At 32.5% G+C, this 19,878-nt stretch overlaps 1 protein-coding gene across 1 annotated transcript; it reads left to right on the top strand.

Annotated features, from left to right (window-relative positions):
* The first annotated feature begins 5,059 nt into the window (after positions 1–5,059).
* Positions 5,060–6,228, top strand: LOC134280938 (heat shock protein beta-1-like). The gene has a single exon (XM_062763387.1). It carries the CDS (start codon positions 5,183–5,185, stop codon positions 5,900–5,902), a length of 720 nt encoding a protein of 239 aa, XP_062619371.1. The 5' UTR covers positions 5,060–5,182; the 3' UTR covers positions 5,903–6,228.
* The last annotated feature ends 13,650 nt before the right edge of the window (positions 6,229–19,878 follow it).

Raw genomic sequence — 19,878 nt, 5'->3', positions numbered from 1 at the left:
GATTTGGAGATTATGCAATGTAATTTTATACCAAAACTCCCTAGGACGTCTCTCGCCCCTCTCAAAGTGCCCCGCCCCGTTTGTTTTATTAGTATTTATAGTATTACATGTCGCTATTTTTAGCGCAGGGGCACACATAAAACAGGTTCTCGGCGGAATTTCTATTACATCTATTAAAACTGTTTAATAAAGGCTAAATAAATCAAACACCATGGATTGTGTAAAATTTTGAGAATACCGAACACGAAAACATGAATATATACCTGTATGTGACTTCAGTTTTTTCTTCACACCATGTAATATTCCGTGGTCTGGTGGTTATGTCTCTCGCTTCAAGTGTGAAAAAAAAGTACTTTTTTTTTACTAAATGATAGTATTCAGCATGTGAAATGAAAAATTTATGAGGTCATAAAATCATCATTACAGTGTGATAAATATTCCATATAAAAAAATCTTCTATTCACATAATAAAGAATAAGCAATCAAATCTTTATATGCATATTGACATACATGTATTTTATTTCCTTCAGTATACATGTATACATTTAATAATTCTACAAATTCAGTCAGGGGGAGCCGACTTTTTCCCTAAGCGGGGGACACGAATTCTCTGAATTAGCTTGTTTTTATTCACAATGAAGAGCAAGACAGCAAGCACCAACTACCCACCTTGAAAAAGGAATCCGACCGTCTATTTAGATGCGGGTACAACTGCACACATACACGAGATTTATATTCCTCAAACAGAAAAAGACAAAGTACAAATGTCTTAGAGGGTCTTCATAATATTGATTCTGTTGCATCTTGATTCAGCATATTTATATCGGGTTCGACATTTAGCTGCTTATAAACGGTACGTACAAACCGTGTCGGCGGGACCTCGGGATATAAGTGACATTAGAGTGATTAAGGTCGCAGGCACTAATTGATAAATTCCTAGGACGGGGGTGGCGATGGAATAAGAATTAAAACTTCTCCGAGGCACACAGATAAATTTACAAATGTCTCTCTCTTTAAATCGGATTTTACGTGGACGACGAATGCTGAAACTTCTTTTGTTTTTTTTAATTAATATTCGCTTTGTCGCTTCGGGAAAAAAATAAACAGATAAAAAGCAGTTAACTGTACATAATAACCCCCTATTAATATTGACTTATGGACGAGAGAAGTGGCAGATGAACTTCTGCACCGACATCGTTGCCAATATATAACAAGATGTGTTTGTGAAACACTGATGCCCCGTATGGCAACATAGAGAAGCTTAAGCTTTCTCAAATGCAGATCAAATATGTTGGTACCTAAAGTAAGGCCTTTTCACAAGAAATGCAAATGTGAAATATAAAACCTTAGCACCTTCTGTTTAAAGGTTATAACACCTTAACAAAGATTATCGTTTTTAAAGGTAGGACAAACCCTGGGGTCAAGGTCAAAATGTCAGTGTTGTTGGTTTCTTAAGAAAGGCCTTGTCTCAAAGATTACAGATGGGAAGTATGATAGCTCTAGCACTTACTGTTCAAAAGTTATGATCAAAGTTAAGGTTTGTAAAAAGTAGGTCAAACTCCAAGGTCAAGGTCAAAGGTTCAAAGTTCTAGCCGTTACTGTTCAAAAGTGATGGCCAAGGTTAAAGTTTTTAAAAAGTAGGTCAAACTTCAAGGTCAAGGTCAAAGGGTGAAAGTTATTGATATTCAATGAAAGGTCTTCTCTTAAGGATTACATATGTGAAGTATGAAAGCCTTAGCCCTTACTGTTCTAAAGTTATTGCCAAGGATAATTTTTTTTCGTAAGTACGGAGTCCAAAGTCAAGGTCAAAAGATCAAAGTTGTTGGTAATCTATGAGAGGTCTTGCCACAAAAGATTTGCTATTTGAAATATAAAATTCCTAGTATCTACTGTTTGAAAATTAGGGCAAAAGTAAAAGTTTGGAATTTTTGTGTAAAAGTGGGTCAAACTCCAAGGTCAAGTTCAAAAGATTAAATTTGGTGGTATCCAAAGAAAGGTCTTGTCTCAAGGAAAACACATGTGAAATATGAAAGTCATAGCTCCATTCGTCAAAAGTTATGGGCAAGGTTAATGTTTTTGTGGACAAACAGACAAACAGACAGAGAGACAGACAGACAGACATATTACATATTTAGTCCTTGTGACAAGACCTTTCATTTGATAGCAGAACATTTGACCCTTTGACCTAGACCTTGAAGTTTGACCTACTTTTTTAATTACTTAACCTTGGCCATAACGTCTGAGCGGTTAGGACTAGGGTGTCCATACTTCACATAAGTATTCTTTGTGACAAGACACTTCATTGAATACCAATTACCTTGACCTTTTGACCTTGCCCTTGGACAATTTTGTACTACTGAAAAACTTTTAATCTTTGCCATAACTTTTGAACGCTAAAGGCTAGTGATCTCATACTTCACATATGTAATTTTTGTGAAAAGACCTTTCATTCCATACCAAGAACTTTGTCGCTTTGAGCTTAGAGTTCCACGTAGTTTTGACCGTAACTTTTCAAGGATTAGGGCTACTGCTTTCATACTTTACATATTTAATCCTTGTGACAAAACCTTTTATTTGATAACAAGACCTTAGACCCTTTGATCTAGACCTTGGAGATTGACCTACTCTCTCTCCCTCTCTCTCTCTCTAATGAATATATAAAGAATTTATAATTAATGACTACAGTTCGGATTTTTAATTGATAAAGTATAAATTGAAATTAATTACAAAAAAACAAACAATGCAAAATAAGATACAAATTAAGTTAAAAAAAAAACCAAAAAAAAAAAAAAACAATTGCATATTGAATTATTTTGAATTCACTTCAGATAACTTCTGATTCGTATGTTTTATTATGCAGACTGAATCATTACCTAATACTTTTTTAAGCTTCTCACCTTGTCTATTTATTTATTTATTTATTTTATTTATTTATTTATTTATTTATTTTATACATTTTAAAGCCATTCAGCTTCACTTACTTAAAAGCAAATTCGCTGTTGCAAATGGGTGAGGAAATAATCCTATACCATTATATTTGTATATTATATGTTTTTTCAATGATAAATTATAAACCATCGGAAACAGTTGCAGTGTTTAATTACAAATGTCCTGTCATACGCAACCATTTTCGATACTCATACAGGGTGTCTTAAAACATATGTTACACTTTTATATTGTACCTCAAGTTATATGGATGAAATTTAAAATACATAATAAAAATTGTTATATTTTTTGTCAAGCAAACATGTGTCACAGTTTCCTTATTTATTATCAATATTTTTCTTTGAAATAACATATGTAATTTTACAACATCTTCCAAATGATGTCCTTTTGAATTAACATGTTTGAACAGGATTTCTGATGTTTGTTTGTTTTTTTTTATATATGTAAATGTATATAGCTTAAATGTAACATTCTAACAGTTTGGATGGTTTTCCACATTAAAACTGAATTTCACCAAATAACAGAATTTAAGATTTTCTTTAAAACATTGTTCAAATGGAAGTGGGCTTCATCAGAAAATCATGCTTCTGTTAATTTTTCAGGGTCGGGTGTAATTAAAATCCAGTGGGCAAACCCAAAATAACTTCTAGTTTTTGTCTCTTTCAAATGCTGCATTACACTTATCTTGTAAGAAATCAATTTTAATGTAAATTTGAGTATTTAATGGACACTAGACTTATTAAAGGTGCTATCTTGTTAATACAGGACCCGTCTAAGGGATTATTGTAAAGTTTTAGTAATAACTCTATCAATGAGATTAATGTTCTCTGTGGTATGGGCACCCTTGGTCTTCTAATACCAGAATTAAGTCATGTGTCATTTCAAACTCCTTCACAAATTTGTAGATTAGTATTCTGTTGAGTAATTTCATTACAGGATGTTGTTTTCTCATGGTTCTAATGACTAAAGTAGAAGATTTAGACCCATAGTAAAGTTTTACAAATTCTTCCAGCTGTTCACATGAAGGTTCCATATTTAAAAAAATATGATGACGTGATAAGGTCATCATAATTACCTTAATTTTTTATAGAATTTCTCAAAAGTTTGTCAAATAAAATTTATGCTAATACACTTCTTGTTGACAAAATATCTGTGTGAATGCTTTTGGTTTGATAAAGTTGTATATGATTAAAAGTGTAACATATGTTTTGGGACACCCTGTATGTATACGCTACTTTTATTGTTTGAAACTGCAGTTTCCATTTAAAGAAAATTAACTGTGGGTAGATTTATTGGACTTTCCAAAAGTTATATATAGACCTGCACTTTTAAAGGTGTCCCAGTAGGAGTAGATGACTCTAAAGAGCGTGCGCAGCAAAGGATTAGGGGGGGGGGGGATTAGGTCCACATTTAACCCCCCCCCCAAATTTTCAACTGAAATTGGGCAAAAGTACCTTCCTTTACAAATGATTCAAACCAAAAAATATTTTACTCGTCGACCACAGTTTGTTTTAAAAGTAAAAAAAAAAAAATATTCTGCTAGATAAATTAACTGAGAAAAATATTTTTCGTTTAAATAAGTCAAGTCAGAACTTAAATTAAAATAATTAATTAATGAAATATTACTAAAACTTGTTTAATTTATTTTTTAAAGTAATGGTAATCAATAATGATTAGTGTTAAAAGGACTGATTAATTTGAATCCCGCTTGCTAGCTATATATATTTTTTTTTAACACTTTCTATTTAAATTGCTTATAAAAACATTTTTTGACTTTTAAAAAATTGAAATCCATGTACATTTTTTATTGATTCAGCAACAGTGTATTTTTGGTTTATGTTCCAATAAAGTAATAATGAACCAAAACATATTTTGATCCTTATATGTATGATTTTTGCTGTAAACAGGGGCTATGGCCTTGTCTTATTGATTAAACGAACCGTACAAGTTTGTTCATTCAGAAAATAGAACATGCGAGATAACTCCGTTTGTTCTTTTTACGCAGTCACGTAGACGCGATTCTAAAATTACTTCTGCGATAGAAATGTAGCCAATCAAACCGCGAGTTTAGGGTTATACCCCCCAGTTTTTCCTTCACCCTTCTCGAATATTCGATCAATTGCCAGCTTGTTTTTTCACGGAAGAAGAACACAAACATTGCATAAAATTTGCAGACCAGCGTCGTTTTTAATCATTTCACCTGGACCAAGACAGTTGTAAGTTGGAAATTAAAAAAATGGATTTTATGCCGATTTCTATGTACCGCCCCGGGGGCTACCAACAGGCTACGCCTTTTAGAGATCTTCTGTCGTACATGTTACACGATGAGCTTGGAATGCCCGTCGGCTACCAACAACCTAGAAGGAGGGAGGCCCCAGAGAAATGGCACAAGTCATTCCGAATGGACGGGTACCACCCCGACGAAGTTAAGGTCGCCGTGCAGGACGGTACGGTGCAGATAAACGCCAGACACGAGAGGGGGGACGAGGATAACAGAGACGTCCGCGAGTCTAGACGGACCCTCAGGATTCCCCAGGGGGTGGACCAGAGTAAACTGCACTGCTTCATGGACCACGACAACCATTACGTCGTTGAGGCGCCATTCTTGCCCCGGGAAGAGGAGCGTGAAGTGGAGGTGAAGGTCCAGGACGTGCCGGCCATTACCCAGGGGAAGGATGAAGAAATGCAGGTGGCGGAGACAGGACAGGCCTTCAAGGAGAATCTGGACCTGTCCGTGTTCGAGCCCGATCACATTAACGTCAAACGCAAGGGCAACGTCATTTCCGTCAGCGCGGACCACGATCGCGAAGAGGACGGGATCAGAGTGAGGCGCAGCTTCTGTCGGGAGTTCACCGTGCCTGAGGACATGGACTGCAGTCAGGTCCAAGTCTGCCGCGACCCCCAGGGCCACCTGACCATCATGGCCCCACCCAGGGAGGAGGAGGAAGAGAAGTAATTATCACGTGACGTCTGCATGCGTGAGCAACAGTGAATGTTCTGTATTTTGATGTTTTGTGCCATATTCTATACAAAGTGACATAATAGCAATTTGCAACCGGTGACATTGAACAGTTTATTGGATCATTATGGATCATTACCTTAATACTTCTTTAGCAAATTAGTAAAACTTTTGTAATTTTCAGTATTTGTCATAGTAGTTGCTCATTAGTACGATTGTGTTTGATAGAAATAATTTTGTTGTGAGAAGTACTCTGTATATTGTGTTAAATTAACATCACAATAATTGGTTTGGTTCGAAATTAAACCAGTTCATTAAGAAAATCTTTTTTCTCCTGTTTTTATGTGAAGGGAAGCTTTATGAAGCTGTATTTTGACTTGACGCCAATTCTGTTCTCTATTTTGACTTGCATAATTGTGTTTTTGACGAAAACGTTTTCATTTCGGAGAAAAAAGAGAGACGCAGTTATGTAAAACGAAAGTAAACATAGGGAAATCCCATATCTATAAATAGCTCGTAACCTTTAAACAAGTTGAATCATCAAAAACAACATTATCGCTGACCTAGATTGTATAAATGCGTCTTGTTTTGACGGGAAAACATTTCTGAAGTGCATACTAGGCAAAATAAGTGATTGTTTTTTTAAGCATTGTAGGCCCGTAGAAGCAATTTCATTTATTTTTTTTTCCGGGGGGGGGGATTAAAAATTCTTGACAGTAAAAAAAGGCGCCATGTTATTATTGAATTGACCAACGGTCATGTACTTTTTTGTGGTATGCGTCCATTGTTGCAAGATGGGTCTATAATAAATATTTCATTTTAAAGCAACAATTTTTATTTAATTAATGAAAACAAAGCCTATTTACATGATTTAATAAGTACGTTATAACCGACATGTAGAATAATTTGGTGTTCATGAAGATGAGCTATATAGCGACAATGAACTGGCAGGCCTTTGGATCGCTTTAGGGAAATACAAATATTTCTCCTCCTAAATTATTTTTTTTTTGGTCTAAATGACGTGCATCTCATTTCAGAAGTGATATTTGTTTTATTAAACATTCTAGTGTTGGGCGAAGACACAAAATTTTGTGAAAATGCAAGTTTACGATTTATTTTTTGAAAAGTTTCAGAAATATGTTTTCATATTGCAGTTTTCTAGGGAATTATTTGGGCGAGTGCACTTTAACTTGTTCAACAAATTTTTCTCAAATACATTTTCATTGAAAAAAATAAAATAAAAAGTAGCAGAAAAACACCTCCATGTGGGATATAAGAAAATTTGTGGTATAGGTAAGAGGTCAGTTCGAGGGGGCTGGCGGAGGATGCAGATCATGTTAAACTTCACAATGATTGTGATTGTTTACAAATGGGAGGGGGGTGTACTTTAAAATATTCCGTCATTTATTTATTTATTTATTTCATTTCCCATTAAAGGAGTGGGCTTCAGAATGTATTTTTACCATTTGTAATTTTATCTAGGATAAAGACATATTATGAAAACGTTGTGCTTGTCATGATAAGGAGAGAGTTGTCTTTCTTATCCCTATTTGTATTTCAGTAATTTTGGCTTCAAGTTGTAAATTGACTAAACATAATGAATCAATTTTTTTGCGCCCAGCTTGCTTTATCAAATAATGGTACAGACGTGTACGCATATTGCTACATGTACATCATTGTACATCATATAAAATGTAGATTTGAAAGTGACGATTTGATTGCATTTGGGATACTAAAATTTTTTAACTGAACGTATACGAAGAATACGTTACAGACGAAACTGGAGCAAATTTTTATAACAATGCGATTTTAATTATTTGATTCTTTAATTTTTACATCCATTGAATATTTTCCCCCTTATTTTTTCTGAATACCATTGCCATTAAGGGTCCTCCACACACACACACAAATTACATGTATGTTCTCATGTGACTGAGCATTACTTTTAACAAGCATATCAACCTTTAAAAACTGACCAGGAATTAAAATATAATTTATACTGATTTTTTAAAATAATAATTTCACAAGTTTCAAGATATTTTTCCCAAGGCTTTTTATACCTAGCACAACAAATTTTGTTTTAACATATCGTAGAATAACCATGAAAACTAGCTAATTTATAAAAAAATTAATAAAACTCATTTTCATAGAATAACCAAAAACTGACCAGGAATGAAAAATAATAATTTCACAAGTTTCAAGATATATTTCTTTTTATACCTAGCACAACAAATTTTGTTTTAACATATCGTAGCTCATAGAATAACCATGAAAACTTAATTTTATCAATCGACATATTTTTTAGAGAAATTTATCTAATTTATAAAAAATTAATAAAACTCATTTTCTCAAAAATACATATAGAGAAAAATCAAGGAAAACTCCTTTTGTATAGTACATATGTTCTCATGTGACTGAGCATTACTTTTAACAAGCATATCAACCTTTAAAAACTGACCAGGAATTAAAATATAATTTATACTGATTTTTTGAAATGATAATTTCACAAGTTTCAAGATATTTTTCCCAAGGCTTTTTCATACCTAGCACAACAAATTTTGTTTTAACATATCGTAGCTCATAGAATAACCATAAAAACTTAATTTTATCAATCGACATATTTTTTAGAGAAATTTATCTAATTTATAAAAAAAATTAATAAAACTCATTTTCTCAAAAATACATCTAGAGAAAAATCAAGGAAAACTCCTTTTGTATAGTAAAGGCATCAATGAATTATATTACATCAAAAAATTGAATTAAAATTAAATGCATTGATGTAGAAAAAATATTTTCAAAATCTTTGGTATCAAAGTTCCTTTTTGGAGTTATCTTTCCTGTTGCCTAGGACTCAAAAACAGTAGCGTATCAGAAACCCTTGGCTAGCGAATCGAAGTTGCATTAAATTGATTAATACATGAAAGATACCTATAAATGATGTACAATGTACACATATAAGTTGAATTATTTATTATCGTAGGCCGTTACCGGTTCTATGGAAGAGACGTGGATGTAAGCAAAAGCCCGCACGCTTACTTATTTAAGGAGGCTGGGGGGGGGGGGGGGGGTGGTCAGCAAATTAACCACCAGATTTAACTTATTTTTTAGATATCAACTATCAAGCTGTCAACTATCATTCGGCAAAGAAAAATTTCATACATTCTAGTTTTAAAATTTGATCATTTTTGTATATCTTTCTATGGAGCTCTTCTTTTAAAGGAGGTCAAATTAAATAGTCTGAAAATGGCCACAATCCCCCAGCCTCTTTAACAGTTCACTGTTTAAAGAGAATGAATGTCCTATAGTGTTCGCGATTCTGGAGCAGATGCTCTAACCACTGCGACTTATTTCATTTGAATGTGTCTATCCAAAGTTGAAGTGGTCAGTGGCCCTTTTCACAAATGTTCCCGTTATCTAACACTTATCTACAGAACCCTGTAGTTTATCACTAAAAGTTTAGAAGATCTCTGTTCCATTTAAAGAATAAGGCTTTTTTAACCTGTGTTATACAATATAACATGGGGTACATGTAATTTATGCTTTATTAAGTACAGCGAAGCAATTTATTTAAAAAAAGCTTAAACTGCGCCATGTTATGTTATATTGTGTAACATAGGTTAAAATAAGCTTCATTCCTTATAATAATTTAATTTCAGTGAAGCCAATAAGACAATTTTTCCTCCAAAAAATGGCTTCAAATTGACAATATTTTAAAATGAAAGTTAAGATCGCATTACCTTACAAAATTGGGTCTAGTACAATATCTAAATATATTTACATCCACTGAATATGTTTTCCTTTATTTCTTGTGAAGACCATTGCCATTAATCAGTTCATGAACAACACTGAGCAAGCCACGTGCTCTTAAACAATGGCCTTTCCATCAGTTTTACATACAATGAGATATTCATCTTAAAAACAATATCTAACAATTTTATTTTATTTTGAATGGTTTTTGATACAGAGGTAAATATAAACAATAAAATGCTTCCTTTGTTTGTTAGGACGAGAATTAATGTAACAGGGGTCAAGTGTGTATCCTGACGGATTCTTTAATAAGTACATGACACCTGCGGGTTCATTTGATGATTTTATTGTTGGTTTTATCAAGAGATAATATAATACCCTGTAAATATACATATAAATACTATCAGTACAATTTTATATAATCAAAATAACAATTCTTTAAATATACAATGTATTCATAAAATCACAATACATTCTTACTATGCATACTTTGAAAGAGTTATTCCTCTTTTCACAGCATTTTATAGAAATCTACATTTATAATTATACAATTCATATATATTCCCTTGAAACATATATTGAAGTGTTTAACATTCATTATTACAATCATTAAGTGAATTCTACGTCCACTTCTTAATTAGGGATATATAAAAATGATAAGTACATTTGTAAAAAAAATATGAAATGTACCTGTTTATGGGACAGAGTGCCTGGTTCCTTTGAATTTCATCACTGGTACAGTATCATTGTTTTAACTATAATAAAATAATATCATTCACTCTCAAATCTTACACACTCAATATTTCCTTAGTTTATTAATTTCAGATAAATCACACACTTTGAAATATATTTCATTAATAAGAAGTAAATAAGTTACATACAGATTAGTGCTGGTAACCAGGTCACATTTAAATTAAGTTTGTAAGATATGTAGGAATCTTAGAAGTGTGTCTTTCCAGTCTGGAATCAATAAGCTGAATAATGTCTTTGTCTGTTGTCCAGAATTTGGAGGTAAAAGTCTTGACCAATAGGATTTAAGGAAATCTAATTCTACTCAGGTAGCTTATTACAGGTGTAGAAATAGAAAAGGAATGGATCTAGAGTTTTAGCTGGTTGTTTATTTTATTTCATTTAATAGTTTGTTTTATTTAATTTTTTTAAAAGTATTTTATTTGCTAAATTATTTAAATGAAAGGTTTCAATGTTTGAGTTTAAATTACTTGTTTTGGTCAATATTAATTGACACACAGATTTAATACATTAAATTCACTTCAGAGTTTAAAATCAGTTGTGGCATATTCATAATGAATAAGTAATAAATTGTACATTTGAATATTATAATAATTAAAACAACATAAAACTAATCACTATTACATACGTCCTCACTTGTCTTTCCTTCCTCATTCTGTTTTTGAACTTTGTATACAGGGATGTCTTTACTTGGTTGATTGATAATGATAAAAGTATCATTTTCTCATTTGTCTGCTAACTTATGGCGACCATCAAAAGCAACAATCTTAACCAAAACAAGATCACCTGCTTCAAGTACACTACTTTTGATTTTCACATCATAATGCTTCTTTTGTTTCTCATGAGACATCTGTATGTTCTTTGAAGCAAGATCATAAGAATATATCAACCTGTTTTTCAAAGATTCAACATACTTGGACATTGATTTCTTTTCACTGGAAATATGATTATCAAACAAGATATCTGTGGGTAGATTTGGTTCTCGACCAAACATCAAATAAAATGGAAAATATGATGTTGTATCTTGTTTAGTACAATTGTAAGCATGCACAATTGGTTTAATGAAAGACTTCCAATCTTGATTTTCATTAGGATTTAATGTACCTAGCATAGATATTAGAGTACGATTAAACCGTTCACACTGACCATTAACCATAGGGTGATATGGCGTGGTTCTAGATTTCTTAATATCAAGTATGGAACATAATTCTTTTATGATCTTACTTTCAAAGTTTGCACCTTGATCTGAATGGATCTTGTGTGGTATGCCATAATTTAATACAAAGTTTTGATAAAAAGCTTCAGCTGTTGTTTGAGCTGTCATATTCTTTGTAGGGATTGCCGTAGCATACCTTGAAAAATGATCAGTAATAACTAAAACATATTCAAAACCACCTTTAGACCGTTCAAGGGTAAAAAAATCAAGACAAACAAGTTCTAATGGTTGAGTAGTCGTGATGTTTACTAAAGGAGCTTTCATATTAGTTGGAGTTTTTCTCCTTAAACATCTACCACAACGTTAGATATGGTGTTCTATGTCAGGGGTCATACCATACCATACCAATAAAATCGATCTTTTGCAAGTGAAAGAGTTCTATCTCTACCTTGATGACCCATCTTATCATGAAGATGAAACAAAACTAGATTGACAAGTGACAAAGGAATAATAAGTTGGGGTACAATACCTGTTTCTGATTTCACATCTCTGTACAACTTATCATCGATGATTCTAAGTTTGTCAAAGCATTGAAATAATGCATTACTAAAAGTAGTAGGTGGTATTTCATCTTTATGTGGTTTGTGTTTATTAAAAACTTGATCAAACCAATATGATATATCAGGGTCATTAATTTGTTCTCGAACAATGTCGACACTTTGTAAGCTTCCGTCATGTGGAGCATTTATGTTCATATTGATAACTTCTTCTGTCGCTGGAAGAGTTTCAATAAAAGGTACAACATTTCTTATATTGCATATAGCACTAACAGAATCTGATGTAACAGTAACACAGTTACTAATCACTATTACATTAACGTCGCAGCAATTGCAGAAAAAATTACAAACCCGCTTACGCGGGTTATGTATTTTTCTGCAATAGCTGCGACATTAATTCCCGTGCTAACAACCAAAGAAAGCAGTTTATTATTTAAATAAATATAAATTTTTCCTAGCTTATATCTGAACATTTAATGAATGAATCTTATTTGCACCTATGTTTTATGAAATAACATAACAAGGGGCAGTTTACGCTTTTTAAACCACAAAGCCGTTTATAAAAAAAAGGAGCGAAAACTTCCCCAAGTTACATGTACATGAATGCTATATTGTGTAACATAGGTTTGGATAAGCTTCATTCCTTATGATTTAATTTCAGTGTAGACAATAAGACAACTTTTCCTCCAAAAACAGCTTCAAATATTAAGGATATATTTTAAAGGTAACGTCAAGCGGAGTAATACGTTTTTGACGTAAGTCACTTTGATGTAGGCAACTTATGTTACACTACATAAAATAAATATTTTATCCAATAAAACGATGTTTTACGACGAAAATTTAATCACAAGATTGTATTGCAAATAATATTTTAGAAAAAATAATATCTTTACGAAAAATAAAATAGAGAGGTGTCCATTTTTGTCTTAGTCTAAGATTTTTTTTTTCTTTTTTTGTAAAAAGAGCCACACAATTATTTAACAGATTTTTCATAAAGTTTGTAAAATTTAATTTTTTTATTTTAAGGTGAGGAAAATTCTATGGCGTTTTTATATAAAATCCGAGATAAGGTCGACAAAATAGAAATCTGGAATATGAAGAAAGCACATGTGACGTCAGAACCAGAAACATGCCTCAGCTAAAATGTACGCCGAAAAAGGTTATTTTAATACAGAAGGCCGTTTGCAGATTTTGGATTTTGATCTCTGCGTTTTCTATTGAGATCTATACAAGATAAACTTATATCTAAGGTTTTAGAATGGACGGCTGTAAAGTAAAACGTATATCTTGGAAATTCCTTTGCTGTTATATTATATGATAATTTGTAAATTATTTATGTGGACAGAAGACTTGCCAGAAATCTAGTCGTTATGTGGATCGGTTGTTTAATTGAAAGAAGAGAAATGATTAAAAATAATGTTTTTTCTGTTGCCGAGTGAAAGCAAGCTGAGAAAGAGACGTATCCTTTGTTAAGCAATTTGATCTGAAAGATCGCCATCTTAGAAAAATAGTTGAATATCTTAACAATTATATAATTATTACATCCATAAACAATCATTTACTTTAGACTTAAAACATATCAGATATGATTAAAAGGAGGCACCGATACTTTATCAACATTAAAAATCGAAGCCCCCAAGACAGAGGACTCGGGTTGATTTGAATTAAACATAATATACATGTATTGAACACAATCAATGGGATTGAACACAATTTATACAACTTAAAACAAATATGCAATAATATAAAAAAAGAAGATGAAGAAAGAGGGTGCAGAGAAATAAGAAAGGAAGGGAAAGGGAGTGCAAGGAAAGAAGAAAGAAGAAGGGGGTTGTAAAAGATACTGAATGGTTAGACTGATTATTCATATAATCTGTTTTAATTTTTAAATATATTTATGTACAGCTTTAACAATATTGATATTTATCTCAAGGTTTATCACAGTATGATGCACTACAAGAAGAAGTGTTCAGTGTTCTCATTAATATATCAACACGAACACTGAGTGCTGTCTGAAAGTTTGACCTTAAATAAATCTGACTTAAGGAAGCTTACATTCTGTCTCATTCTCGTTAAAACTGAATTTGTCCTTTATCACCATACATATAAGAAATTACTTTGGGGAGATTCACCTTTAAAGAGAACTTGGATTTAATTTTACAAGTGGTAATCCATCTTATACTCATAGTTCCTGTCAGTTTTGAATATTTTTTATATCCCGAAAAATCAAAATGAATTTGAATTACCATATATACATTGAATTCGAAACTTTACAAGAATCTTTACAAACAAGGATACATTTCTGGTTCCAGTAAATGTTCAACCAAGCCTCGTTCTTTACTCCTCACTTAGATATTGACAGTAGGGAAGGAAAAACTTCAAGAGTACTGTGCAACAATATATTCAAGAAGTGGTGTGTATCAGATGTGGATACTCAAAAATTCCAAAGACTTTTGGAAAATTTGAAATCATAAGATTTTAGCGAATCAACAGCATAAAAATCTACGACTTTTCAACTTTATACACAACCATTCCCCACGATAAATTAAAGTCGAGGCTTTTTCATATTATTGACAGCTGCTTTTTCAATAAAAATGGAACTCGTAAATTTACTTACCTTACATTGGTTATTCGCAACATTATTTTGTTAAAGCAACCTCTGATTGCAAACACAAGTACTCTGAAGTTGACATCAAAGAGATGCTTAAGTTTCTGTTAGACTGACAAAATCTATGGGGTTTTTGGAGACCAGGTCTTACAACAATCAAGTGGAATTCCCATTGGTACCAACTGCACTCTATTTTTGTAATCATATGAAGCAGAATTTGTGCAAAGACATGCGTGAAAAGAAGCAAAAACATATTGTGGCCTTCAACTCGAAATTTAGATATATCGACGACGTACTAACAATGGTAATTTCCATTCCTATGTCGATACGATATATCCTGGTGAGTTTGAGATAAAAGATACCACAGAGTCTGACACATCTGTTTCATACTTAGATATTTTACTTGAAAAAGACTGAGTTTATATATCTCAGTTGATTCAGTATGCAAGAACATGCTTTACGAATGAACACTTTCTGAAACAATATAAATTATTGACAAACAAGTTGATGAAACAAGAGTATCACAAACGCGTTTAAAGTCATTATTTTGTAAGTCCTATTGTCGATACAATGACCTTGTCAGCAAATACAATTTAGCATTGTTTCAAATGCTGACTGACGTTTTTCGTACTTATTGTTAGTCAATTATTCATACACTGAAATGGCGACGAATTTTTCTGTTATTTCCTGATCATGACAAGGAGCACACGGCGGGTGTGACCGTTCGGCAGCGGATGTTTACTCCTCCATGTCAGACCCGACCTCTGATGTTTCGGAGATCCGTGTGTGCTCTGCTCCTATTTCGTACTGTTTTATGGACTTTGCTATTGAATACTGTTCGTTATCTACATATCCTTCATTTTGAAAGCATTTACAGTATCATGGTTTCTAGTCTTTGTAGGCAAAGCCTTCCATACTGATATGGATATTGTAGATGGAAGGAATGAATATTGGTATACGTTTGTTTTACATTGGGGAATAGAAATATTAATGCAGTTACTTAAATCGCAATTGGTAGTTTGTGAGACATCTAGAAATAATAGATTTAATAAAAGCAACGGAAGCCCATAGAGAAAGTATGATAACACCTGAGAGAGGTTATTACGTCATGCCAAAACTCTCTAATAAGTGAAACATTCTTTATGCACTTCCTTTGCGTTTACCTAAGGAAATTTCAACGTGCAGACTAGAATGCCTTTTAAAGGCCGAGATTTTTAACCGTTTTCTCAGGTAAGGGGAGGGACTAAATTTTACATGCTTGGCACCCCGAGGCATTGACGGTCGTGCAGACCTCGGAAAACACTAATCCCTATACACAAACAGTATACACAGGAAGTCCATGAGTATTACCTGTACAGCCTTTTGGCCTACTTTTCATCATAAAATTAGTAGATCTCGACACAGTAAATAAAAAAGTGTCATTAGTAATAAATATTTGCAAAATTCCATAATTTTTAGACTTGCATCTAATATATCAAACAAGCAGAAATTCCATCGGCCGACTTTTGTAAAAGTGAATCTATGATATCGTATATCTTACATTGTACGTCACAGCAGCAATGAGTTGAGTTCATTATGAAAAAAAAATAATGAAATACGGGTACAATTTCAAATGTAAAATATTCACCCTTGCCTTTCCCTTTCTATATTTTAAGAAATGTTTATAATTATCGTCAATATAGTAGCATAGAACTTCGATGAGTTCACGGTCAGTAGTAACAGCTACTTCCCGTTTGTATGAAAAGTCGCGTGGGCCTATTTTAGCAAAGTGTCCTATTCATGTATTGTGAAAAATTAGTGATAACGACTGGTTTCAAGAAGTTAAAATTATATACAAGTGTGTGTGAATTTGAAGTTAATCTAAATTATAGTAGAATAACTAAAAACGAAATATTAAGTTATTGCTAACTTACATGTATGTATTTCTTTCGAAACTATTTCTAACACCTGTGACCTTGAAGGGAGGTTACAACCCACGTAGCAAGAAATGTTCGGTTATAAAAATGAAAAGAAAAGAGAGAAAATCTTAGTACTTGTCCAGGCTAAGTTGTTTCTAATAAGATATTTGTTTTCATCTTTACTATTCGTTACCAGCTTATATTTTTTTTCCCCCTTTATTTTCATCGTAATTTTTTCGCCGCGTCTCGAAACAAGAATATTTTACGAGTGAAGACAAGACTTCAATCACCTATGCACTTTTCATTAATGAAAAAAATTATACACAGACTTGATTTTTTTACTAAACACTATGAGAAAATTTTCATTTTTCAATGACACGTTTGTAATTCAGATAATTATAATCAATTATAATCAAGCTAAAATTGCTTGCTAATTGTGCTGGTAATCTAGCGGTAAACATCAGAGGACCGAAAGTTAATTCGATAGCGGCCACGCGTGTCAAACAAGGTGAAAGAAATATACACAGGGACTATAGTAGCTAAATGTCAATCAATTTTAATTACCCAATGATGGACCTTAATTCATTTGATTGACAGGGAAATGCAGACCAGGTAAATCTGAAGGCGGTGCTTATTATCTCGGGCTTTAAGGAGAAATTGTGGGATTCTTACGAGATGCAGAGTCAATCCGATAGCATGAGCTAAGACAGGACTATATGTAGAGACGGTGTGAATCGACACTTTAGGTTGAAATAAAATAAATACATGTTTTTAAACTCATAAATACCAGTGGGGGTACAACGTAAACAAACCGGAGTGACATACCTTTCTCTCTTATAATGTATAGTGGGTTTTTTTTTGTGTTGCGATTATTTTGGGGTTTTGATGATTTTTTTCTATCGACTTATGATGAATAAGTGAAATAAATACGAGGGCTGTTCAATAAATAATGTCCTGAACTGTATGACATACAATACAGATATGACATTAAACTTGACTTTCTCTCATTATTGAATCTTTACTGAATTTAAAACAGTTTATGTGACCACTTTTCATCACATAGTTTCATCGTGAGAAGATGGAAAACAAGGGCTATTCGAGACACTGCATTATAAATGAATGGTAAAGAATCAGTATACTAGAGTGAAAATAAAGGCTACATTAAAGCTGCTGTAAAATTTGTTAAAAATTCCAAAAAAATATTCACTGAAATATGTGTCATTTACAGCAACCAATGCCTGTTTTATAGACAAATGAGCAGGTGGATTTCAATGATAAAAATTATATAATGGGCATCAAAAATGGGTACCCTCCTTGCCAACAAAAATTATAACAACTTATGTACTGTTTGCCATATTTCAACAAATAATATTTGATGATGTATGATTGCCTTTAAGACACAAAGCAAATTTGATAGACATCATATCGGGAGTAATTTACACTGTTTTTAAGAAACGTTTGACAGTAAAAAAGCTTAGTACTCAAAGGTCACCCTATATTTTGAAAAATGAGTGAAGACGACAGTGTGTACGAAAGTCTTAACAATTATTTTAAAATATCAGTAATTGTAGTTATTCACGTTTTTTTTATATTCAAACAGATATTAGAACATGAATCTATTGCTTAAAATCATCAAAACAAAATTTGCCATAAGATGTACTTGATAAAAACGGCAAAGGTCTGACAAAAGCAAAGGCATGCAAGAGCACAAAGACAGATTTATATACAATTTTCTTAAATATTAGTGGTATTGTTGTTCAAATTCGTATTCGGGGAGACATTGTGATATCTGGAGGAGTCTAGAAAACAATTTTTTTTGCAAAAAAATCGAAAGGTTTATTAGAGGAAGGACCCAGAATCAGGAATCCACTACATTGAATTTCTTCATGACAGCGTCCAAACCCGCATGCCCTGAAGAGTAAAGGGGTTTTCGGGATAAACAGAAAGTTAATGTTTTTTCACATTAACAATATTTGCCAGATCTTTGACCTTTTGACTTGTTTCTATTTCCAAATTTGAAAAAAAAACACCTTTCAGAAGGAAAAAACAAGTCCAGGAAATCATTGGATCTGCCATTTTCCTGTATACTAAGGGTCATACCCAAAAATGAGTTCTAAAAATAATCAGAAATTGGATAAAAAATGTTACGGACATGTGTTTAAATTAAAATAGATTAATAAGTAAAATCATGAAGACTAAATCATTGAAAAGCGTCGTTTGCTTCTTTCTGAGCACCGAGGACATTATTTATTGAACAGCCCTCGTATAATTTGTGAAAAAAATGTCCAACAAGCCCCGGGGTTGAATATTTAGGAGGGGAGTCCTGTCCACAAGTACCTGTGGGCTACCTTAGAAAAAAAACATTACTGCAACCCTTTATCTGATCTAATATTGAGGTTATTCAGTTTATTTAGTTTAATTTTTTATCACTCCTCGGATTAAAAACATGCTCTTGTGTATCGAGTCAACTAAGAGATATTAACACCGTATGCAGATGATGAAGGTATTTTGCTGCATAAGTAAGGGGGGTTGACGACAGAAAAATTTAAAACCATCATATTTATCATAAAGCTTGATTGTTAGATTACCATTAACGTCTTTTCCAAGTAAAATATCCAAGTATGAAGCAGATGTATCGGACATGCAAACTTTTGTCGAATACATAAGAGAAATAGATGTTTTTTAAAATTTTAATTAAGTTTATTTTTTAACTATTACTAGGAATGAGAGGAGTTACGAAATCCACTAAATAATTTACGTAACCTGCTAGGAAGAAGACGTCCCTTTACCCTTTCTTCGTAAGTGTCACTTAAGAAAGTACTGGAGAAAAAAACGTGTTAATTACAGACAAAAGAACAGATTCGTGTCCAAGGTTCCTCTGTCGTCATCTGTACAATGCTTATTAGAATGATTGCTTCATGACTGGACTGGAAGCCATTAGACTTTGTTCTTCGAATTATATGTATCAATATCAAATTTCGTTAATTATGAGTTCATCATATCCTTCTTCATGGAGTTTGATACAAATATAAAAGCTGAATTCGGAAATCAGAGTCTATTATCCGCATTTGTTTTAGATTTTTAAAACTGTTTTGTCATCGTATTTTCCTGTCAAGAAATTAAGAAGAAATCCATTATGCGTTTAAAAACCATTATCTTTTGTATATATATATATATATATATATATATATATATATATATATATATATATATATATATATATATATATAAAAGATAAAACCAGAAAAACAGAAACA

The sequence above is a fragment of the Saccostrea cucullata genome, unplaced genomic scaffold (genome assembly GCF_032062105.1).
Source record: "Saccostrea cucullata isolate Sc308-1 unplaced genomic scaffold, CSIRO_AGI_Scuc_v1 ctg318, whole genome shotgun sequence".
Classification (NCBI taxonomy): domain Eukaryota; kingdom Metazoa; phylum Mollusca; class Bivalvia; order Ostreida; family Ostreidae; genus Saccostrea; species Saccostrea cuccullata.
The sequence above is the reverse complement of the archived record's forward strand: the minus strand, read 5'-3'. Positions and strand labels throughout refer to the sequence as shown.